A 26,274-nucleotide genomic window follows, 5' to 3' on the forward strand; every position below is an offset into this window, starting at 1 on the left:
AGCTGAGGGATATATCTACGGTTAGTTTGCTACGTTCAACAAAATAAACAACTGCTCTCTGCTGTAACTGTGAGCTTTGTGCTAATGTTAGCCGCTGAGCAATCCTCTTGTTGCCATTGGCACTGTCCTTTGGCTCAGGGGCGGTGTGCTTTGTGCCACTGGGTTAGCGGCTGAATGAAAGTCTGTCACATCCGCTGCCACTAACTTGTTTGTTTTGCAGGGGCTGTGTGCTTTGTGCTACTGGGCTAGTTAGCTGGTGAACAACAACATAATGGGCAATTTCTGTGAGTGCAGCACATCACTAACTGTATCCAACTAGCGTCTCATACGTAGGAAAACCCCTAACATCATGATGAACATAAACAACGCACATGACTGTTCTTAGCATTCACTACTATCAAGCTAATATGTTGGATATGTACATTTTGTCTGCACTTTCTCTTCCTTTCTAGCTCACAAGTAGCTTTAGTAATACATCTGCCAAGGCTAGGTAGCCTGTCCAATCTTTTCATACGGGCAGAATGAAACTATTTAATGGGCTTATTTGAGGCCTGCAACAGGCACAGATACAGATTCCCCTCTTTTATTAGAGTCAGAGCATTTTATGTATTGATTGCTGTCGGAATGTTGAGAGATTTTCAACAAATATAACAAAACATTCATCTAGAATAGCTTTTGTAGATAGGTTGTTTTATCAGACTAACAGATCCGTCCAAAAAACCTAAGATATTCAATTTACTATCATAATGTGACAAAACTTGCATTTTTGCTTGAAAAAATAATTCTTTCCCAGAGCCCAAGGTAACTTCTTTGAAATGTTTTATGTATTATTTGGAAAACAGTCCACATAACCCGATGATGTTCACTTTATCTCCACAGAAGAAGAATGATTTTTGCTTAAGTTCAATCAATTAACTGTTTGCTTTGATCGTGACCGAGATACATACAGAGGACATATTAGGGTTGGAAAATAACCTCACCATTGATCTGTGTTAAACACTATTTTGCACAATGCGACACTAGAGAGCCACTGAATGGATCTTGAAATGAGATTATGTTATCAACTGCTGTTTCCAAGTTAAAAAAATCATCTTAGAATATTTATCTCAAAAATATCTTTTCTTTTCTACACTACAATAAGAGATCTGCGATACGCTAAAATCATCTTATACTGATGTATCAGTCCGGCTTTAATTTATATTAAGCTGAAAGGCAGCGTGAGTTAAATAAGTATTGATTTGTCATAATATGAAATAGCTGAGAAGACAGATTGTGATAGAAGACAATGAAGAAAAAGAGAATAAAATAACTCTGATTGTTCTCGTACTAAAACGGACAAAACAAAGGTTAAAGATAAGGAACATGATGATATCGTCACCACCAGCAGGCTGCACTGCTGCAGAGGACTGATGGTGCACTTCATTTTTCTTCCCTGAGACTCTGTCCCTGGGGATTTGAGAGTCCATGTCTTGATTCATGACCAGCAGTGGTGCAATTGAACATTTTAAGAGGAACCAGGGGTATACAGTACAGCGTAAGCCTTAATAAATGGTGTTCTTAAGAGCCATTTATAGCCTGTCCGGAGCACGGGGAAATGATGACGGATTGGTTTTCTTTGCTGTGCCTCATTTCTTATCCAAATGAAATCCGGGAAGTCCATTCATCCCGCTTAGGAGATAATAAATTGGTTGAGTTGTTGGCTGTATATAGATCTCATGAGTTGACCCACCTCTGTGCTTATTGTGTGCTTATGTCCTCTACCCTTACAGTGCCTCCCTCTCACAGTCGCCCTCTCTTTTAATGATCACGTTTTTTAATGTCAGTGTCACTTTAGAATAGTTTACAATAGAATACATGAGTCTGTCCTTCTGTCACTGGCTCAATTGAATGCATACATACAAATAAATAACCAACGACAAACACTGTTCTGTCTCACTTACAGTATATGAATTGTATTTCAAATAATAATCACAGGAGTGTTGGCTTTACTTCTTCTGAGAGTATCGTTAATCTGTTTTCTACACCTGCTTACCCTGCTCACTGTGTCAGGGAGCTGGATCCGGTCCCAGCCTAGACTTGGCAAGCCTGCTGGTATCAATACAAGCACTTGAACTACTTTTAAAGCCGCACCAGGGCCTGTACTCCTATGTAAAAATACAATCACCTAAAAATACATTGCAAGTGAGAAACAAATCTGCTATTTGTATAGTCACTGTGGCAGAACATCAATAAAAACATGAAAACTCACATAGGCCAAATAGTTGTACTTTAAGGCTTTGGAGCGCAGGATGACTAATATGTTTTAAAGGAATACTACACTGAAAAATTGTTCTCTTGAAATTGATCTTACTGACTCCAAACTCTACGCTCTGGGGCAGAATACAAGCAGAGATATTACAGTAGTAGCTAGCTTGTTACAAATGACATAGTTAAAATCGGTTAAGACATTTTTATTGTATATTGCAGTTAAGTTCAGCCTTGGAATCAATTTTTACCATGTATTTCATCAGTGATCCTGGCAGAAAACATGCAAAAATGTATCTACGGCATGTGACCAAACACAGAGGTTGGACCAATCAGCATCCAATCAGCAGCTAGGGGCGGCGACTGTGGGTGTGTTGGACTATTTGTTTGAAAACCACAATGGCGTGTCCTCTAGAGGTTAGCGTAGCTGCTAAAGCATCAGTTAGATCAGAACTGGAGAGAATATTTCATTGACAGAAGAGCACAGAGAACGGCACCGAAGGCTTTTCTCAGTGGAAAAGATGTTTTTGCTCTTCTCTCGACTGGCTTTGGTAACTGTTTGATTTACCAACGGGCTATGATGTTAGAAGAGCTCTTCTGCTGTTGATCTGATCCCGTGATAGACAGATGGTTTGTCTAATCACCTGTCTAATATTTTTTTAAAGAGCCTGCCCTTTTCCCAACCAGTTTCTAGCAGATGGTTCTGTGTAACAAATCATCTGGCATGTCAGGTGAGGAATTTGCTATGAGAACCGGCCCAAGCAATAAGCACATCAGCAGGGGGCCCCAAGAGCCCTTGAAATGTCACACATGACAAGTTGATAAATATTTTTTTGTGTGTGTGTGTGTGATATGTATATCAGTGGTAATCATACAACAGAAAAAGTATTTTGTTATTAAATTAACAGACTGACAAGTCAATACTACTGGTTTAATCATTTCCACACAAGTTCCATTTCACCCAGTTCATTTTATGTCATTATTTAAGTTTCTGTTTCATTTATTTCATATTGTTGTATCTTATTTGTTTACATTTGCATTTTACTTACATTTTACATACTTAACATTTATAATTTTTTGTATAAGAAACAATTTATTTGTAGTTGACTGTTCTGCACTTTTTGCACATTTCATAATGTCAACTTTTACTGTTTGCTGGTAATAAACCAGCAAACAGTAAAAGTTGACATTTACTAGTTACTTCCCAGCTCACCAGTAAGCCATGATAATGGTTGTGTCGGATGTAAAATGGACAAACGATGGAGCATAGACAATATTGTGGTGCTGAGGTGGGTGGTGCGTCGAGCTGGGAGCGGGGGGCCCCAAATCAAATTCTGATAGGGTCCAATAAAGCCTTGTGCTGGCTCTGTTTGCTACCTACAGTATTGTTGTTGTTGGTTGTGTCCAAACAAGATGTGAAACCCCAACATATTCAGTGGACTGTCCTTTCAGACAAATGCAGAAAATCAATACATGAGAAGCTGGAAGCTGTGAATGTTGGCGAGTGCTGCTTTAAAAGTGATAACTATGATTTCCAATTACTATGTGTAATAAATGTCAACACAAAACCTTTTGAGTTATGTACCCACCCACTGTAAGTTTTTATATCCTTAATTTAATCAACATTTAATATTTCATTGCTAAGGCCTTGCATCAACTGCAGCCTGCTCACCCTGGAAGCGGATCTCTCTCCGAGCTCAAAGTCTCATATGACTCTCTAGTTCTCACTGAGGTTTTTCCATATCATCATGTATTGTTTACAATTATTGTTCTTTGAGAAAGTAGGAAATGATTCTAATGTGACAGCAGACTGGTGATATTGCTCTGATTAGATAATTAATCCCTGATAGAGCTCAGATCTGTCACCGTGTGAGTGATATTATTAACATTCAGTGAAACAGTGATTTAAAAGCAAAAGTAATTTTTGTTCCACTGAGTTTAATTATGTTTGAGCAGTTAATAGCTCTAATAAGTGTACTCCGTCATGGCGGTGATAGCTTTGCAGCAGGTGGAGGAGTCTGACAGTTATATGCTCTGGAATAATTCCCGCTTTGAGAGGTTTGATGATCAAATCCAGGCAGATTTTAATGAAACAGCTTTCACCTCCTTCATATTTTTGTAGCATGTGAATCCTGGTCGTTACATCTGGAGGTGATAATCAAATGTTTGAGTAAATGAGATCCCAGGAGACCCAGCGTGAGATCTACATGATGTTATCATCGTGCTGATTTACACACGTGACAGACAGATACAAAGTGAAAGGCAAGTTTTCGTGATGTTTATTTTGTGACAAATGTCAAAAAACAGCTGAATAATTTTACTTTGTTTGGTTTAAAGCGTCTTTAGGAATCTTGAACAATGCAGTTAAGCTGAATGTTAGCTGGCGTCATGAGAGAAAACTTTCTCTTTCTTCTTTTCTTTTTACACATTCAGAATGTATAATTAGGTGTTAGATTTACATATCTGGTTAGACACAGATATGAACAACTAATGGTTTGTTAGCTGTGATGCTTGAAGGTGTTGTAGTTAGCAGTGAGAAGCTTCTCAGAGTGATAGCTAGGTGCTAATTTTACAAAACTCACAGTGAACCTATGGGGAAGTAGAAGTCTTAGAAGTATAGTTGTCACTTATAAATATAGTATTTATATTAATAGTTTTTGAATTTCACTCTCGCTTTGGCATAATTTGGATATAAACTGAACCTTTGTGTCTTTAAATGATTACAATGCTAATTCATTTTGATTTAGTTTAAAGAAAATTAGAAAACAGAATGTTTATTGTCATTCAAACTCTACACCAGACAGCTACAGTAGAACGAAATTATGTTGCTCTAGACGCTAAATATGGCTCACTTACACACCAAAACATGTAAATGTAGGGCCCAGAATATCATAATTCCCCTTCATGTATAAATAGAATAAACATAAGTTTATGTACTTTGTGTAAATCCTCGACTGAAGTGTGTCCGTAGCATTGTACTGAAAACTACCAAAAGTTAGGATGAAATGTGTGAGAAGGTTTGTTTACTAATTGTTTAAACAGACAGTTCCAGATTAAAATAAAATGTGCAAATTTTAGTCTTATAAAAGATAAATTCTTATATGACTTATGTGTTTAGATTATTATTATTATTATTATCATTTTTACCTATTTACTCAGATTATCAACAGAATGTGATGAAACAACAGTGTTGAGGTTATGACAGCAATGTCTATATACTGTGTTGCTGAGATGTCTCCTGAACTTAGCATGCTAACAAGCTAAACCCAGCTTGTCATGTCTCATAATACCACACTGTACGTCAAGAGGCAAAAGTGTGTGACTGCTGCCGACAATCCTTTTTCAAGCCTCTCCCCACCTGAGGACTTTGGAGGCAGAAACAGTGGCTGATGTCTCCCCTCTTGTCGTTGTCTCTGATTAGACTCATGATGACAATAATAGCAAGTTATACAGGTAAACAATGACCGCAAGTTTTTGAATATTATTAGGTCTAATTTTGTAATCAGAATCAAACAGAAAGCCTCTTTTATCACAGTAAACAACTCCAACAAGCACATCAGAGACATGTGCAGCCCTGAATCCTCCAGTGTGGTTTCATTAAGGTTACATCAAAACAGCAGCTCCGACAGAGACTTGAGTTTATTTGAAATCCCATTTGGCCGTCTTACATGACTGATGGTTGATATGCTAACGGCATGCTCTTAATGCTGGATGGCTAAGTTGTCAGATAACGGTGAGTTCAAAATAACCTCATCTGAAAATGTACACAGTGTCTAATCAACAAAGCACTGCTGCACTGATTTGTATGAAAAATCAGATATGGTAATGCAAGTCAGGCATAATCAGCATTGTAGCATAAATCATTATGGTTAGGCTACATTTTGATCATTGTCATTAACTTTGATAGTTATTCTTCTGACACTGTGTGGGGAACCTGTAGGTCGATGGGAACCATGAAAAGAGGGACCCTCTGTTTTAGTGCTCTTGATTCACCGTTTTGCTGTAAGTCTCCAGCAGTGGACTATAGAAACAGTTTCTTAAAGCCCACTCCATCATTTAATGATAAAACCATAAATAAAATCCTCTGATCTTTGCGATACTCTAAAACTAGACTTAGCTCAATCCCATTTCCAATTTATACCCTACCCATCATGTTTGAGTGCCTTCTTGTCCCTAAGAGTACAGAAACAAAGGGAAGTGATTGAAATCTCCCCCTGGACAACCCTTCAAGACCTTCATGTATCATTTGCCGTCTTTAGATGTGGAGATTTTTCTTACTCTGAAAACCCTCGTATTATCACAATGCCATTTGCCATTTATCTGCTGGAGATAGAAAAGCCTGGACACGATTTGTTCACAACTTCACGCTACCAATGAAGACATTAAATTAAAAATGACCCTGTGTAATTAACTGGCATTAACAACACGTGCTCCTTCACTGCCAGTCTGCACTGATGTTAGAGGAGCGGACATTTTGACCTGTCGAAGCAGGAAGCACATGTGGAATTTCTAACATTGACGATGGCTGCATTCCATTCAGGTGAGCTAATTAAAACAGGGCTCTAGACTAATGGTGCTCCGTCGTCCCGGGAACAATAGAAACTGTCTCTGGGACAAAAATATTTTTTGAAGATGTACAGTATGTGCTGCTATTAATTAACAAATGACAAACTGAACCGAGCAGTGACTACAGCGGAGCGTGTCGCCTCATGCTGTCACCATTATTAATGTTATTTATCTCTCGGCTGGCTACTCAGCGTGTGGAAAAAAATATGCCGTGTTAATATCCGAAAAAGGCACAGTAAACTCTACTGACAGGTGACGCAGTATTTTTCCACAATAATTACATTGTGAACAACAAATCTGTTTTGAAGTCGGTAGGAGGAGGGCTCATTAAATCAGCTGTTAAGTGGCAGCAGGTGAGCAGCAGAGTGTTTGGTTAACAGAGCAAACAGCTAGCGGAGCTATTAGCACTAAACACACAAGAGAAGTGAGAGTTTGTTGCAGTTAACTGCAGTTTAATGTGACAAGTAGATAAGTTTACTACTTCTTTGAGTTTTAATGGCGGTTTGCAAGCCAGGTAATTGATTCATTACTGCCACCTACTGGAATGTAGCAGTAGATCGTCAAAAAAAAGAAGAAACAAAATGTTTCTCTTTTAGTCCTGTTGCTCTTAAATAATCAATTAGAAGATTGCGTTCTTTCTATGATGTCTTTCCTGGCAAATTTCACAAGGTGAAATATTGTGTTTTCCATCAATCAGGTCTGATATTTATTCCCTATTCTCTTCTTTCTTGGCTTGTGCATAGTCCAGTAGGATGCTTACCTATTTTATAAAGTGTCTGATTTAATAAAAAGTTTATAGGAAGTCAATGAACTGAAGTACTTCAGCTAAGTACAGATTGGAGGTAAAAGTACTTTGAATGCTACTTTTAATTAACAACTATAGATGATTTATATTTTGATGTTCTCACCTCAGGACGGTTAAAATCGCTTTTTGGGACAGGTCCGGGACAGTTCTGAAAAAAGTTGTTCTGGAACCCTGAGGTAAAAGTGCATCCTCAGTCACTGACTGCTGTGTAAAGGGTCGAGTGCAACAACTTGGATGCTTGACTTTTGAGGCGTCAATGCCATGCAACGTTGAAATACACCAAATGTGGGACTGTCATGCGCAGATCAGCAATAACAATGTAATGGTAGCTAGCTAGTTTGCACGCTACTGAGACATCAGCAATGCAGTGTAAGAACACAAGGTGTATCTCCTACAGCAGTGGCGATTGTTTTATGCCTGTTACAAAGAAAAGGATCATATCCCAACAAGAATCAAGACATCCTACCTCCAGGTGTGAACCACCAAATTGGATGGGTAGTGGTAGGGGCAGGAAATGTATTGGACCCCGAAATTAGTGTGTTGTGGTGATCATTCAACAAAAAAAAAACACATCCATGTTCTTACTTAAACTGAGTAATCAGAGCATACCATCTGAAAATGAAACGTCTCGGGCCAGTGAACAGCAGCAGTCAGCAACACCTTCAGCTGACATAGATGAAGTGAGACAGGAAGCCTTCTTGGCTGCAAACAGAGATCTTACTCTGACTTGTGAGCTCTGTGAAATGCTGTGATAAACAATCCCACACTGAGAAAAAAGCAGAGCGGCAGTGATACTTCTCCTTTTCAAGGTGTAATTCAATATGGCAGTCCAGAATGTGTTCCTATCCAGTCCCATTCAGCCTTTTATTTTCCTCATTCCCTCCTGCTTGTGTTACTGATGCATTTTCATTTTATTCACTCATCTTCTTTTATTGAGAGCATCTCGAAAAATACAGGAGTCTTCACTGAGGCCATCACAACTTCTCTCCGTCTGCAGGAATACAGTGTGTGTGACAGTAGCGCACACATACTGATGCAAACAGGAAAAAACATACGTGCATACAGCTGCATTCTCATACCCATGTACATTACATCCACAGTGACAGGCGCAAGGACACACAATGGCCGTACTAACCCCTATAGGTATGTTCTATGTAGATGCACACACACACACACACACACACACACACACACACACACACACACACTCATGAACAATACACACCACATACAGATAGCGATGGGAATCGAGAATTGGAACTGTTGAGAAATGGTCCTATCCATTGACACTGTATGCCTCCGAGTTGATCGATTCCTTTTATCAATGCTGGCATGTTTTTCTTAAAGTTGACCAGTAGTCAATTTTTTTTTTTAAATGGTCCAAAACATGGCAAAACAAGAAATATGACAACAGTGCTAGTTGTAATGTCTGTAAGATGATGATTTAAAGTCAGGGTGGAAGCTCCAGCAAAATGCTGAAACATCATTCTTTGCAAAATGGGCTGAAGTTCCAGGAATGCAGGCATGAGTGCTACTGAGCAGCATGTCCATTAGCGAGAGTAATATGTTGTACAGTAATAACATTAGGGCCACGCAGGCAGGTTTAGATGATTTTGAATGAATGAATGCTGTACGAATATTCTTTCATTTTATCCATTTTAGCCCGCTTAACTAAAATCAATCAGGAGTCAATAAGGGAATTGAACCGATAAGCAGAATCGATAAAGGCTTTGGTGTCAATAATATCTTATCAGGTCCCATCCTTGCACAGAGAACAACAACTGTGCATACACACAAATCGCTCTTATACGCACACATGAATACAAAATGCTCACAATAGTTTTAAATCCAAATGTATCACAAATTTTAACAGAATTTTGAGAAAAGTCTAATTGTTTCCATCTTCCATACTTGATAATTATCTGTAGGTTATTAACACAAGCACATCGCCATTTGAGTCAACGTTAGTAAATAAAATACTGAGAAGTGGAACTTACTGTACACACAGCCTCAGCCCTTCACCTCTGTGTCCTATCCTTGAATTAATTCCAGTTTTAGTGTTTAGTGTGTGTGCGTGTGTGTGTGTGTGTGTGTGTGTGTGTATGTGCAGCTGTTATAGATGTAACACTGTTGTCAAAACGTGCATTAATGTCTTCTTTCTCAGCTGGGCAGGGTCTGCAGCACAAATCACTTGCCAGAAAGCACGTCACCCATTACACACACACGTACACACACACACACACACAAACACACACATACACTCATTAGTCCAGAGAGAGTGCATGGTGGTAATGAGTGGATCCTGCTTGATAGAGCTGAAGTGTCTTAGGAGGCGGCGAGGTCAGCCGGATGCTGCTTCAATGCCACAGCAGTTTAATTAGAGCGTTCCATAATGGAGCCCTATCTGGAATAGCCCTTAATGAGCACCTAGTCATTCTATGTGTCCTTAATTTGTTCCACATAACTGGGGCTATGAATAATCTCAAAATGTGAATGATTATCTAAGGCCGGTGGGGGTCAGGTCAGGTGCGGAGGTTGAGGAGGGGATTATGGGTGAAGTATGTTTTTTGGGGAGTCATTTCAGCTTTGACCACGGAGCCCAGAGCCGACGAGGGGGAGCACAGCTTTGAGGTGTGGACTCTGCAGTTTCTGCAAGCCTTGACGTTGACTTTATACATTCCCCAGACACAGGCGCACAAGCATAAGGATGATGGTTGCTATGGCAACTGGGCAAAAATAGTTGGGGAGGGATGCCGGAGGGTACACGCACAGACACACTCATCAACGCGCGAGCCCGCTCAGAAGCTGAGTGATTTTTGCATTCCCGCTATGCGTTTGTCTCTCCGTCTTTTGTTCCTCACCCCTCACTATCTTCTGCCCGCTCTTCTCCCCCCTCGTTCACACACTTTGTGGGGAGTGTGTACTGTACGTGTGTCGGTGTAATCTGCTGACAGCCTGATTGATAGGTAAGTGTGGTGTGTTTGTATGGCTTCATTCCAGCAGCGGCGGTTTGGAGGCAGCTACCTGTTCATCCATCATCCTCCTCTCTGCCCCGCAGTCTGGATTTTCCTCTGCAGTGACAACCACTCTCATACCTGCACACTCACACTAATACTCATGTTCCTATATATTATTATACACACACACACACACGGGCACACCCTGTATCAAAGCTCACTTTTCTGCCTGCACATACTCACTTACACATGCATGCATCACCGCCCACGTGTTCACGCTGACATAAGCACACTCACATTCATACATGCAGGCAGAGACACACTTCAAAAGGCAAACTTCAATGAGCACCCACACAGGCGCACACACACACTAGGACACACACACACTTGTTCTCGCTGTATAAGGCTTCCCTTACTTTTCTTGAGCTCCCTCAATGCCCCATTTTTAGCCCCTGCTCACCATCTTGTATCCAGTTATTTTATTCGTCGCCCCCCCACCACCACCACCACCCTCTTCACCCCCTCCCAGCTGCCGCACAGCTCTGCCTGGCTCCCTTCCATTTACGCACCGCTCCTTATACATATTTGACTTGTAAATTGAGGCTCTATTTGTGTCATGCCCAAGAGGTGCTGTCAATTAGTCTAAACACCGTGACGCATCTTGTAAGAAGACTCTCTTCTCACAAGATGAGGAAGAAGGGAGGGAGAGGGAGTAAAGACGGGAAGGGAGAGAGAATGACAGTGACAGCAAGACCAGAGAAAAAGAAAAAGAGACTGAGACAGACAGAATGTGAGATAAATACAGTTAGAAGAAGAAGGAGGCAAAGAAGGAGGCTTTTGTCGGCTGTAGCACCATACAGGGAGCTCCCGGTGGTGGAACAGATCCCAGATCAGTGCGAGTGTCATCCGACAAAAACCCACGCTCCAACCTACTGAGCGTTTTGGCGAGAAGCGCCGATCAGACGCTCACCCCCGGAGAGACGCTGAACGCAGGGGAGTGTTGGGATTCTCACTGGAGAGGCTGCACACGCTGACTGTCCAGCATATGTTAGAGAGGCCTGCTGGGCGAGACACACTCACATGAGGATGTCGACATGTACTCACAGCACACACCCCGTTATGAATGAGTAATTATATGATACACAGTGGAAGGGCATTATGCAAATCCTGCAGATGTTTGGAGTAATATAGCCGCAATATCGTACGAGATTAAACAAACAGATCACAGGCACAGGACGATGGTCTTCCACCAAGAGGGGCCACATGGGAACTCGAGTTGTTGGTTGATCGAGACGGAGAAATGGGGACACTGCAACACAAACTGGCAACATAGTGATGTAAGGTCTCTTGCAAACATGGCTGCTCAGAGCAGGGAGGACTGTGTGAAAAGCACTCTTTTTTTAGCACTTAGAGCTACAGGGGTTCGGGGTGAAAATGACCAGTTTTACCACGGTATAGTAAACGGTTTAGTACAGGACAGAATTTTAAATGAACTCCACTAACACACATAAAACATGGCTCAACAATGAGCACATTTTAAAGGGTATAACATTCAGCTCAATAATAACTGTCAAGGAGACAAAACAATAGTTTTTGGTGAGTCAGGATTGTTTGCTGAGGTGTTTTACTTTGGGCTTAATTTAGGCAAGTAGCCGGCGGACTCTTCCTCTGCTCATTGCTTAAACGTACCACCAGGACCTTGGTTCTAGTTATGAAACAGTCTCACTTTAATACTGATCCCCCTGTTTTACCCACAGTGAGAAAATTGTCTTTTTCTGTTAAATTATTGTAGTTTTTCTCAATGCCTGTCACCTGGTCAGATTCCATTGAATTAAACTTTCACTACAGTCATGTTTTGTCCAAAGGGCCCCCAAGAATCAACACAAAAAGTACCTTGTACTCATTTTCACAATTTACATTCGTTATTCATACTTTTTTTTTTGAGTAACTGCAACTCCCGACAGAACACCACGGTCGAATTTCAGCCTGCAGGCAAGTTTTTTTCAGACTAGCATTGTTGAAACAGAGCAGTCATTGTGAGAGCAACAAGTTAGCGGGCTGCTCAGTAGAGGTGCGGACATTTCTCGATTCTAAGATGTGAAGGATTTTAAACGGATGCAGTGACAGAGTGTAACTGAGAGTTCGCAGCCCGTGTTGACTGTTGATTTTCTGGCCTTGACTGGACAACGAATTTAAAAGAAAAACAAGTTACATTGTAACGATGCTCTCTCATATTGAGCTGCGGGTGAACATTAGGCTTACATTAGTCATGTTAGGAGATATGGCAGAGGGAGGCAGCAATTAGCAGTGAGCGATGAAAACGCACCCAGTATTGTGAAAGCGGACATCTGGGGACATTTCAGATTCTATCAGCTCGCCGGGAAGAACAAACCGGACATGACACAAGACGCTAATGTCTGCAGCAGTTAAGAATACAGTTGACAGGTGAATCATAATCGAATCATGAGGTTAGTGGAGATTTACAACTCTGCTGCAGAGTAGGATGGCCTATTTGTTTTCCAAAATATCCAAAATATTTCCACACTGCTGATATATCCTGAGAGGGGAGGGAATATTCTCATTGTCTTTCTCCTGGCTGCTTGCCATCACCCGCCTGGCACTGTTTGAATGTTAAGGAAGGAGGTGCGCTGAGATGGAAACGTTGACACAGATGCACCATGGGAATAAGAGTACGACTCGGACCTCATTTTTCAGTGTCAAGCCGACTCCGAAGGCTTATAACGTTACACTATATTTATTTATTTTTACACCAGAGTGAACCAGGTCGACGGACCGTAACACCCCAAAAGACCAACCCTTTTTTTTGCAATCTAAAGCTTGGTTACATTCAGGTCTGTATGGTACATGCTATATACGCTGTGACGTGACAAAATATTGGTAGCTGTGTTGTTGCTCGGAAGGCTGTCATTACCGACCAATCGGCCGCCTTCGTATTTTTTCAGTCATCCAACCATAAAATATGTGGTTTGCCAAACCGTGTATTATTGTATTCTTGACTCCCATGAAAATCACAGGAAAACATGAGCCATAATTACATGATAGCTAGGTATTGAAGCTTGCAGTCAAAGTAACAGGACGTGCCCTCAAAAGATCTTTTTTCACAGCAGACTTTTAAGAAAAATAGACAGTAATCAGGAAAGCACTGACGGGAGGGAGACGGGGCATAGCGTACAATGTAGGTCTCCGGCTGGACTCAGGAAAGAGAAGCTGCGGTTATAGGTCAGTGTCTTAGACCCATTAGGGTGGGATAGGAGGTGCAGAGGGGGCTGCAGCTCCCTGTGGCTCAGTGTCCACTCTGCAGCCTGCTGGTGTCCGTGGACGAGCCTTCGACACGTCCCTCCAGCTGCCTGTGAACGAAGCCAGGTGACAGAATATAGGGATTACCTGCCTGTTTGTCTTTGGGGACTTCAAACAAAGTCTGTTCCTGCGGGGGCCCCCCTCTGTCGTAAACACTGCCCTGGGGTGCATGATCACACACGCCATTAAACACCGAACAACACACGCACACACACACACACACACACACACACACACACACACACACACACACACACACACACACACACACACACACACACACACACACACAGACACAATTACATCTCCCAGCCTATTTGAGCTTTTACTCAGAGAGGCAAATAAACAAATCGAGTCTGAAGCTGCCTCGCCTTCTCCGGCTCTCACATGCACCCACACGTGCACAGATACAAGCACAGTGCTGATCATATGCATGGCAGAGGAGGCTGCTGAAATGGTGTCATAGCTGATTGTCTATCTAACCAGTGATGTCACATTATTTGTGAAAGCCGAGCTCTGAGGCATGTTTACAGCAGAGCTTTCTGCCCGTGGGGGGAAACGACGCCGCGACTTCGTTTTTCGGCTTTTTTTGCTTCTTTAATTTGATGAATGTCGAGCCGAGCAGAAACAAAAACTCTGTGCGTGTAGGAGCACTCGGGGTGAGGAGGTTAACAAGTTTAGCCGGGGATTATTTGAGATGTCTTATCGTAGTCCAATCCATGAATGTGTGCACATCGTATTTTGCAGATTGCTGAGTGAACGGGGAAAGTGGCCATGGGATACATCTCACAGTTGGATAGAAGATTGGATGATGAAATAGGGAGGAAACACCACACAAAATGGAGTAGAGACGTCTCGTTCTTCTTCCCTTCCTTACCTTTACTTACCTCTGCTCCAGATTCCCAAACTGAGCGTTTGATTTGATACCGTCTCTCTGATTCAATCCCTGTAGACAGAGTGCTGCATAGACTTTTGAGTCACTGTTTTTGAACTTGATTATAGAGGAATCTTTTCATTCTTGGGGGGACGGGGGCGTAGAAAGGCACAAATCTGAAGCACAATGAGAGCCGGTGTTACTTTCAATATTTGTTCAACCTTTAGCTGTAATAAATATTTGATGAGTTAATTAAGAAAAATCAATCAATTCCGGCGCTTGATGTGGAGTCTGTTCTTTGTGCCAGCACAGCACAAGTGGCTCAGAGCAACTCGATTCCTAAATATTAATGCTGCGAGTACAAATTGATTGCAGGAGACCGGACGTCTTCTTCCTGTTGAGGGTAAGTGATGGACCGGCGTGGACTAATGCCCCCTGGTGTATATTGAACCCTTGCCTACAGATGATATGTTGGATTTCCTCTTCTGTGATTGAGCTAAACTTTCTGTCAACAAATAGACAAAGATAGTCAGTGCAACCATAAGTTGAAAAAAGGTGGGACAAACTTTTATACTCGGGTTATTATTCATTATTTATGAAGATAAAAGAAAAGGACATTTTACAGATGTCTCTGCTTGAAAAACTATCTGACAGAGGCAATTTTTTGGCTGACTTATCAGTTCAGCTGATATATCAGCTCCATTTACATATTATTTAAATCTATTAATACATAAACATGGATCTGGCTTCAATCAATGCTTGGAAGAATTTCAGAAGGGATATTTATAGAACCGATCACAATGTTACTTTGCAATAACTTCCAGGTAGAAAGTCCCTGCCTCACCTGCTAGCTTACATACAACTTACATGATAAAGTGTTTACATCGGTATACACTAGATAATCGGTGTTACACGATGTGTACAGTGATTACATTACTTGTCCACTGCTCCCACCTCATTTAGCTTGTCTTTGTTTTTATTAATACTTAATCAGACGAAGGACGCTACAATTAAGAACTTAAAGCGTCAGAGACAAAGAATAGCACGAGTCACATTTCACTTATCACATGACAAGATTAAGGAGAGTTGACTGAGAAGATGATGCCAGAAGATTTGTTGTCAAAGCGAAAAGCAAAAGTGCATATTTAGCAGTATTTCAGATTTAAATTCAATGCTAATAAACCTGATGATGTTAATGAAGGAAAAGAAGTAGTTACTTCACTGAGAAGTTGGAGGTGTGCAGCCTGTCGCCCGCAACTCTTCATCTAATGGCTCCTTGTTGTTCCATTATTCCCACAGATGTTATAAAACTGTTACCTCACACATTTCAAACTGACTTGCTGTCGACAAAATGGCCGTCGTCTTGCTCTGTAGTTTGCTCATTTTTGATGAACGACAGCGGAAAAGGTCTAAACTCACTGAACACATTGCATTTCCCGTGACGAGCCTACTTCATAATAAAAGTCAACTCATTTTGCAGCAGTTAAGTGCTTTTAATGTGAAACTGCAGCTGTAGGGAATGTCTGGTTTGCATTAGCAGTAACTTTACACAGCGCTCTCAATCTCGATGCGAAAAAACCGCCAGTTGTCTACCCGGATTCATATAGGTATTTACGGACTGATATCACCTGGACCAAGGCCAGTCTAAAGGGTGATTCCAGCAGGGAAAGAGTTCTGGAATTAAGGACTCTGTAGCAAAGAAAAATGTCATGAGAGTGATGTGCATGCCCCGGAAGACCTCATTTACACTGATGTATTGCTTAGGAGAAATACTTTTGAACTTTGTGTGTTTAACTAGATTGAACTGAACAAATAAAAGCTTTAATAATTAGCACTGAACACAAAGAACAGCTACCACAGATGGGAATGCAATTAGTTTTGACCTGATGATGGCACTAGATAAAAAGATCGAGGGATCAAAGCTATTACAGTTATCCCTGTAGGGACCATGAATGTCAAGATATTTAAATAACTAAAAAAAGTCAACCAAATCAAGTTGGTGGTGCCAGAGAAAAAGTCACCAAGACCATTAGATTCATCCTCTCAGGAGCATGAAGGACTGGACCAACGCTCACACAAATCCATCCAACAGTTATTGACATATTTCAGTCTGGACCAAAGTGTTAGACTGATTGCCGTCCCTCGAGCTGATGCAGCCTTCGTGTTATGGCTGAAAACTTTTCATGACTCCGTACATTTTCTCTGTTTTACTTTCATTGAACAATGATTTTAATGTTCAGCAGTAAAAATGCCAGGACCTTTGCATTCGTCAGTCAGTTTAGGCTCGTATCTATGAAAACTGCCAACAGTGAACACCAGCAGTCTGGGATAACACATAACATTTATCTCTGCCACCTCTGCAGCACATGAGAGGTGTGGAGTCTAGCACCAGCTGTGGTGGTAACGGATTTACTTTGGCACTTTCTTGTACTGTATCTTTTGCTACATGACTTGCTGCAATATTAAAGGTCACGCCAGTTTTCCAGAAGTGGATGCGCCCACACAGTCCTCCCCTCCCTCCTGTGTTTCACTCACAATATCTATTTTTATTCTTATTTTTATTATCTACACATATTTATAAATATGTAGTTAAATATGTACATGTGAATTGTTGACAGGTAGTACTATGGTTTCCTACTTAGGTGGAAGGCATGTTAACATCAGCTGTTTAACTGGTCTGTCATTGTAATCAAGCGTTTCAGAGGTATGTATGGAGGTGCATTAATTGTGTTACATGCCCCATTACCCCGTCATGTATGTAGCCTTGTAAACAACTCTGACTGTGTGTTGAGTGCTGTCTGAAAATAATCTAAACAAGGTACAGACCCTTTTGTTATGCTTAGCTTGCTATGAGCAGATTAGTGAAGGATATTGTCTGTCTGAGGAATCGGTGTGACGGCTCGTGTCCACGTTGAGGGATCAGCTGGGACATGGATGCAGGGAATCTGCCTTGGTCAGTAGAACAACATCTGCTCCCATGGCACTATGTTACCATGCACTCCTTCCTCTGATGGAGTCGCATTAATGTGCATGCATGCATAGTGTGCTGGCTGTTGTACAATGTAGCCAAGGCCATGCTGCATCCCTGAGGCACAGCTACTTTAACAGACAGGCATACTGTACCTAGAATGATTGATTGATTGATGACCAGAGGACTGACTCTAGGGAGGGCAAAGTTGGTCTATCTGTTTTTTTGTCCACCTTTGGTCGAGACTGAAATATCTAAGCCACTATTGAATGGATCCCCATGAAACTTGGCAAATATATCCATGATGCCCCCAAGATGAATCAAAAATAAATCTGATGGCCATCTGACTTTTCTTCTAGCACCACCAGGTTAAAATAAGATTTGTTTCCAATATTTTCTTTTAATATCTTACAAATATCTGCAAAACGAACAACATTCCCATCAGCCTCATCTGTACTTTGTGTTTAGTGCATTTTGCAAATGCGTGATGACATGCTAACTAATACTCAGTCTGAACGTGATACCTTGTAAACATAACTATGGTCAGTATTTAGCTCAAAGTACCACTGTCCTTAAAGGGACATTTTGCTTCCAAACATACATATTTTTCCTCCTCCGGGTAGTGCTATTTATCTAGTGCTTTATATACCTATCATATATCTCTTTCCAGAAAGTATGATCTTGTTGAGAGCAGTTTCATGTCCGAACCATTGTCTTTCTACCGAGCTACAGTGTGTCATGCTGCAGAAGAAAACATGCATCTACTCGTAGATGAGAGGCCAGCTTACTACAGCTCAGCCGAGGTGGACGCTATTGTTGTTCAGATCCTGTGCTGTCACGAAACACAAGTTTCTCATTCATTAGCAGATGCACATTGCCCTCTGCGTAGTCGTATGGTGTAATTCAGTAGAAACAAAACAGTTCCTACAAAAAACTGGGCAACTAACTGTCCCTTTAAGTACAGCCTAACAACTGCAAGCATGACTGAGTCTTGTTTTTCTGTCAATAAAACAGATTAAAGATAATAATATAGCATACAATACACTGCACATGAATCCAAAGGAAGAAGTGTCAAGGATAATTGACCTGTATGAGTGTGAAAGTTACCATGTGTTGGCAAAGACGATCCTCTGAGCGGATGTACCCAGGTTTAAAGTGAACTAGCTTTTTGATACTGGAGTGGCTGGTTAACCCTCTATTCTCCCTCTTGATCCTGGGCCATGAGGACCTGTGTGCTACTGCTGTCCACTTCTTCTACCCCCTTAGATTGAGCTAGAAGGAAACATCAGATGTGTACAGTAAGTCGCTGCTGAAAATGTTTGCTAATTTCATATAAAGTCGACAAAATCGGACCTGTCGAATTCTTCTAACACACCTGCTCAATTTCTCTGTGATCCATTATTCATCATCTTCGTCCCAGTCCAATGGACAACTAGTGGATTCAGAATGTGTGTCGTAAGTTCTCAAATCGTGGTCTTTCTTAAACTCAGCTGTAGAGATCCAGGCCGGACTGTAAGTGACTTTTTTTTTTTGTTATCATACTTTAGTAATAAGCCTATCAATACATTTATTGTATTTAATTTATTTCTTATTAAGCACTGAACATTTTTAATAATACATCTTTAATAATAAATAATAAATAATGACAGTTTTGAGCAGAAAAGAGATTACAGTTGATTAATTGGCTGATAACACCAAGTGACACAGCTGATGCTCACCAACTGCCTGAAAGCAGTTTTAATTCAGTAATGATCAAGTTTACAGTATAGCTATGTCTCAGAGTTGGTGGCAGCAGAATAATGGACTGCTAATTTTGCCAGGGATTGACACACTGACTGCCTATGCAGCGACAGTGCCTGTTTTTTCCAGCTAAAAGCTAATGCTGAGCTAGTGACTCGGTCTGTGTGGAATACAAAGGACTCTGTTGGACATTTAATCATCAAGATAACAACAGGACAGTAAATGTGAGTAACTGAGACATAACTTCTCTACGTTGCTTCATCTATGAACGTTGCCTGTGAAGCTCTGCGGGATGGTGCCATGGAAAAGTTGTTCACACGTCAGTCTGGATACTACGAAGTGGACTCACCAAAGGTTAGACTGTTAAGTCTGAACTTTCAGTGCATTCAAGAGTCGTACCTCTGCCAGGCTAAAGGGTCCCTATAGTTAACCCTGAGAGTAACCAAGATTACACTATTAAAACAGAGATACATGCTTTTGGCAGATCAGCAATTATCTTCAGTCTAATCCATTAATGATGTCGTATGTTGACAAAGAACCTTATCATGGTCATAATTTACAAATAAAACTGTGCTTGCATACATTTTGGGCCGTCAATTTAGATGATCAGATAGTTTGAGTTTGAAAACCATAAGTACTGTAAGTCAATCACCACTACAACATTAGAGCACTTACCTCGGCTTTTGTCATTCAAAACAGTCTTAAACAGAAGTAAAGCTGCCGTGACTGCATGTTGGTCTTGATTGGAGAGGTGTTGAGGACTGTACTTGAGGTGTATTACTGCTCTTTAAAGTTTGGGACATCAGCGTGCGTTCATTTTTGACATTTTGTAAAACATCTTCAACAAAACTGATTGGCTACTTGTGCTGATTTGTTCTGTGTCTGTGGGAAAAGTATTATGATTTCTGAGCCGTGGAGAAGGCTCAAATGTAACCGATGATAGTTTTATGTGTTATATGTTTAAACAGCAGGAATAAGAAATATATTTTAGGGGTTGGAATGTGTTAAGTCAGTAGGAGCAAAATGAGATGTGGTCTGTTGTTTCCAATTGTGGCACTTGAAGCTAAAAACAAAATGGCTGAATAACTGTAATTTAATAATGTAATGTGTTTGGATATTTCTAGGTGTTGCTTCGCTGTGGGTTCACAGCGAAGCAACACCTAGAAATATCCAAACAGTTATTAAATAACACCTCTGACTTAACATGTTCAGTATGTGTATATATAGATAAGTGACACCTTGGGAGGTCATAAAATCAGAACACCTGATTATAAAGCAGGAGAGCAGCTGCAGGTCTGATTAAAGCACAGGGAAAAATGTGTTACCAGCATGACCTGGCTGACCTGGTGGTTCACTGTGTTTCTTTGTTTCAATTAACAGTGACAGAGGCTCTTATTGTGTTCAATACATGGATACCTACCAGCCTGCTACCTCTCTGGTGGGGTAAGTGATTAGTTAAAATTCCCCTTAGCACTAATACAAGCAAAGCTCCTATTGTAGTCTGTCATCATTCCTTAATCTGCATTACCAAGTTAGATACATTCTGACAATGCGGGCCTCCACTCAAAGTCCCTGGATTATCTCATGATACCGAAGAAAGCGTGATAGTTATCAGGGGTGCTTCTGTCGCCCTGTGAAATCAAAATAGACTGAGATACAAGGAGACGATAAAGAGACCACGCGACACAGGGAGTAAGAAGTATATAACCAAGTGTATTCCCTCTGTTAATGTACACATATTTAGAGTCATCTCACTGGAACACTTTACAATAACATTTAGAAAGAACAGGAAGATACTGGGAGGAGTATGTTTGGAATGAAGAAAGAGAAACCTGACGAACGTGGCAGGAGGGTGAGTCGATGGAGCCCGTCAAATGAAATGGCTGCCATCTTGTCTCCAGCCATACAGACAGAAATAGATATAAAACAAATAAAAAATAAAACATGGAGGATGGATAGAGCCTGCTGTCTCCACAGGGTATGGGGGACATACAACCTGCCATACAGAGAAAAAGGAATAAATGCAGGACAAAGAATAGATTGAGGATGACAGATGGAGGATGGGAGAGGAGAGGAACTTTCCTCCCTTGGAAAAAAGGAGAATGAGTGGTTTCATGATCAGAACCCAAATCACATTTGCTCGATTTACCAAAAGAAAATACATAGAAATTTCCGTTTCCCAGAATCATAGTCATTTTTTTCTCCAAACAGGAATGATAGTAGGGAAAACACATTTCTCTTAGTAATGGGATGAGAGTCAAATATTTAGACATTTCACAAACTTTTTTCAGGATTTTTCTTTTCTTTTCATGGTACAGTTGTCTTTTTTTTAATAGAGTTGAGAAAATTGGAATACTAGAGTTCTGTTGTACATCTTCCAGGGAACTGCCGTTCACCTTTTTATTTGTGTGCTCTTCCCACAAAGTTTGCTTTTGCCCATTGGCTGCCATCAGTCCAGTCAGGCTCGAGAGGGATGAAAGACACAGTCGCTTATTCAGCTGCAAGGTATCTCTCTCCACAGTGGAACTCCAGCAAGAATGAATTCAGAATTTCCCTAAAATGTCTCTCATTTCTCCAGAGAAAAGACTCAAATAAAAAAACGAGAAGAGCAAACCAAAGTGACTGAGTCTTGCAGCAAGGCATTGCATCAGCCGTACTGTTCATGAGGGGGTGGGGTCGGGGGATGGGGGTTCGGGGCGGTGAAACTGTTTTGACGTCAAAAATCCTAAAGTCCGTCTTCGCTGCACATTATCAGCGTACTCTTACTTTTCCACTCGCTCACGCTTTAGGTCCATAGGTTTCTGCAACGTCTATACATATATTTATAATTATATAGAACAGAGTTCATCTTGTTTGCTGGAGGTTTTTTCTGTTTTTCGGTTATTAGTAAGGACGTGACACAGTTTCTCTGCTGGCCCACTAGGGGTGCCTCGGAGCCCCAGAAACACATGACACAGATCTGCTGGAACAAAGGACGACCAAGGGGGTTTGGCCTCGACAAGTTTTTGGCAGCTAAACGTACAAGTTAGCATCCATTAGGTTGGAGCGGTGGTATCTCACATAGTTGCTACGTTTAACATTGTTATGATCATCAATCATCGTCATATTTTTTGTTTTTTAAACTCCACAGAAAGAAAAACAGTTTTTATCTCTTTTTCGTAAATGAATACTACATGCTTGAAACACGGCAGAGTTTACGTTGCGTCAGCTGCTGAGCACCGTAGACAAGGAGAGAAACAGAGTGCCCGAGCCAATGAGAGGAAGAGAGAGAGAGTTTCTGACGAGAGGTGAGAGATGTCCAAAACTTACAGAGGTGGGAGAGCTGGATTTGACAGTGTTCCTGTAAGCTGGCAGTATATTGATTTTACAGAGGGATGTCAAGTTGCTAATTCAAGCCTAGTTGGAAAATAATATGTTGATACTGGCTAAGGCGACCGCTTAGACCACAAGCTCGCCTCAGAGTGAAGTACAGGCCCTGACTCAAATACTGATGGTGGTGCTTTTTACAGTACTCAAGATATTAAATAACCTGTCATGGGCTAATCCATAAATCACTGTTGTATCAGCATGTCGTACACGGTTGTTGGCACAGTATGTGTTGAGATCTGAGGTGTAATAGCCTTTCCTTAAATCCACATGATGGTTAACATTTATTAAGAAGTCAGATCAATCAAAGCTGAAAGGTGTGGACGAAGCCATGAAGTCACCTTGCCATCTTATTTTGCTTCCTCCCTCTGATTAGACTGGAATTGGTGCCATGTTACGGCCACCTTACAATACTGGCTGTTAGATTAATTGCCCTCTGAGTTATGTTTGCCGTTTTCCATATACTGCCTTTTCGCTCTCTCTCTCTTTCTCTCTCGTCTCTTTCCTTCTCTAAGTGCATCTGCTGTCTGTCTCTGTGTGTCACGGCGGCGCACCCTCAGACGTAGTACTCTTTGTCTTTGTTCTTCTTGTTCTTGGTGACCGTCTTGGCAGTGCTGGGTTGTTTCTCCTTCACAAGGGCTCCATTGCTCTGCGTGGCTGAGTTGCTAATGTAGTTGCGGCTCTGGTCCACCTGGTAGGAGCCCTCGTCGCGGTTGCGGTACTTGTACATGGCGTAGAGCAGGATGAGGATGCAGAGGGCTGCGGCAGCCACAATGCCCACCACCATTCCTGTGGTGCTGCTGGACTGCTGCACCTCCACGGCGCCTGGGAGCCCTCTCTCCGGAGATGTGGGATCTGGAGTGGGAACATGGGGGAAATTTGGGGGGTACGTTATTCCTGGGACTCTGCGGTGGCCCGGGTCTGACGAGGGGTGGGCCGGCGGCAGCAGCACCTGGTCCCGGGTGTTCATTTTCCCAGCTGGGATTTTGTTGTTGCTACTGCTGCTGCCGCCGGCGGGCGGCTTGATGCGCGGGCTGAGCTGGTCGGGGTTGGCTGTGGGGGTGGAGGAGAGAGGTGGACGGTGGGAGTTGGGGATGCGGGAGAAATGGCGGTCTCGGGGGTTCTGGACCCCACCTTCGGCGGCCGGGGGAGGCGGGAGGACAGTCCTGTCGGTGACCAGGGGGGAGTTTTTGTAATAGTCCTCGTCATCCGACTCGGTCATCTCCCCCGAGCCGTACGCCGACACCTCGATGGTCTCCTCGCAGTCCTCCTGGTCCAAGGGGCAGGGGGGCCGGCCGTTGGGCAAGGGGAGGGACTCTTTGGTGGTTTCGAGGAGGGTCAGGAAAGGGCGGTAGGTTGTGGGGGGCGGGGGGATTACTGGGTAGCGGGTGGCGATGGATGGGGGGTCTAGGGAGTCCACCGTTATTATGGGCAACACTAATTCACCTCCTAGGACAAGAAAGAGACAACGAAGGAAGAGAGTGTTAGAGACCACCTGAGAGAGAGACCACCTCCAGATGAACAGAAGAAAAACAGTTCAAATGAATACAGCAACACCAGTATTAGAACAGCACTAAAACTGTACATGAGGTTAGTTCTAGAAGTTTAGTTAGTCTGTTCTGTTTAAAATGTTAATATACTGACTAACACTCAACTAAATACAAATGTAAGACAATACTGTATCCTGCACCTGCTCCTGACTGTTCTGACCTATCTCCCTATGCTGCACAGACCTACATGTTATATCACTAATACAAGATAAAAGTAGACTACAAATTACACTGAACAACTTAACATCTATTGTACTACACAGCCTATCCTTCACTGCTAACGTTTCTAGTCTTACCTAAGCTGACTACGCTAACGCTCAGATGTTTCTGCTGTGATTGGTTAAATAAGATAGCAAACCACGAGGTTCAAGGTCACTTACATCAACAAATTGGCCGCATGATTTTTGCATGAAAAAAAAAATTACAAAAAGAAAGCTGTGTAAGATTGTTCTCGGATAGTGATAAACAACTTCCCCACCCCTTCTTTACCTCCTCTCCTCTTTTGTGTCTTTACTGGGTGAAAAATAATCATAAACTAAAGAAATATATTGTTGAATTATTCATTTAGGTTTTTTTTTTTCAGAATTCTCATGAAGAATGGGCTCAATCCCATTCTCCCCCCCCTTGGGCATGGTGGTTTCTATGGCTCATTTCTGATTAGCTTAATCTGTATGCAGGCCCTCAGGAGCTGCTGTGGGAAACTGATGCCCCTAATTTCTAACCCAAACTCTCAGCACACACTACTGTACACTGAGAGACGCTATTAAACACTGCAGCTCCCCTTCTCTCACATGAGTCCCTGATGCCCACTTCCCTCCCAAACACCACACATAAACATGGGGCAATGATGTTCTCCTTAAACAGACACCAACTCAAGTGAACACTTAAAACATCATCTTAATGAGCCAGAATTCAAAAGCTTTGGTTATGTAATCTGATTTCAGCCCACTGTGAAATGAACACCCAAATTAAATCAAGCTTATTGGGCATACGATAATAGCATTTGTTAAAAGTTGCATTCATTCAGGAGGAATCAGCTGGAAACCCAGCTGGAGTTAAGGGTTAAACATATTGGATGTATGTTAACAGAACATGGCAGAATATCAGTAACAGTCTGTTTATACACTATATTTTACTTCATAACAACTTTTCTACTCAGTCTGGCAAATGTGTTAAGGGTCACAGTCAAGGAAACATTTGAAGAACATGGCAGCTGGGATTAGATCATGGCACATCTTGAAGGGGGGGAGAAAAAAGGGAAGGTAACAGCAACACATGACCAAAGAAATGCCAACATCACCAGCATAAAATCATGACTCTGGCTCTTTGTTTTTATTTGATGAGGTGAATCAGAGTGACTCAGAGGGGGGAGGGGGGTTGGATTAGGCAGTTTCAGGGATGACGGGGGAAGTGTAAAGGGGGTTGCTGGGATTGGATCAATTCCCTCTGTGGCTTTGATTCAGCTTAAAACACTCAAGCACCCCAAAAAACGTGATCCCCCCCCAAACCTTGTTAGTTACACAAACATACATTTTCACTCATAGAATAGCAAAAGCTGTGTTACAAAGGGTGATGGCATTGTGTTAACAAAGCCACTAAACATGTCAGCATTATAACAACACACTTGAGAGAAACAGGCCTTGAAATGAAGCAAAATGTGAGAGCTGTAAAGGAAAAATACTTAGTGATTCTTCAACCCTGCTTCTAACTTCTTATTGCTGTACCAGTGCTGGAAAGGCTAGTTTCCATGGCAATGCTCAAGTTATTTCTCTCCATTATATTTTCTTTCTGTGTTTGAGGGCTGGGTTTCACCTTGAAGGCTGAGAGGACAGCAGAGCGTGGTGGCACATTTGAGGAACAAAGATGAGCCGAACCGAGTAGGATTT

The 26,274-nt window shown here is 41.8% G+C and overlaps 1 protein-coding gene across 2 annotated transcripts in view; it reads right to left on the minus strand.

Moving 5' to 3' along the window:
* Positions 1-21,165: 21,165 nt before the first annotated feature.
* Positions 21,166-26,274, minus strand: part of nrxn2b (neurexin 2b) — a 571,134-nt gene continuing 566,025 nt past the window's right edge. For both annotated transcript variants that reach the window (XM_073475282.1, XM_073475281.1), the window contains one exon: positions 21,166-24,287. In XM_073475282.1, coding sequence (XP_073331383.1) covers positions 23,395-24,287 — 893 coding nt within the window. In that variant the 3' untranslated portion in view covers positions 21,166-23,394. The remainder of the gene's footprint in view (positions 24,288-26,274) is intronic.

The sequence above is a fragment of the Pagrus major genome, chromosome 10 (genome assembly GCF_040436345.1).
Source record: "Pagrus major chromosome 10, Pma_NU_1.0".
NCBI lineage: Eukaryota > Metazoa > Chordata > Actinopteri > Spariformes > Sparidae > Pagrus > Pagrus major.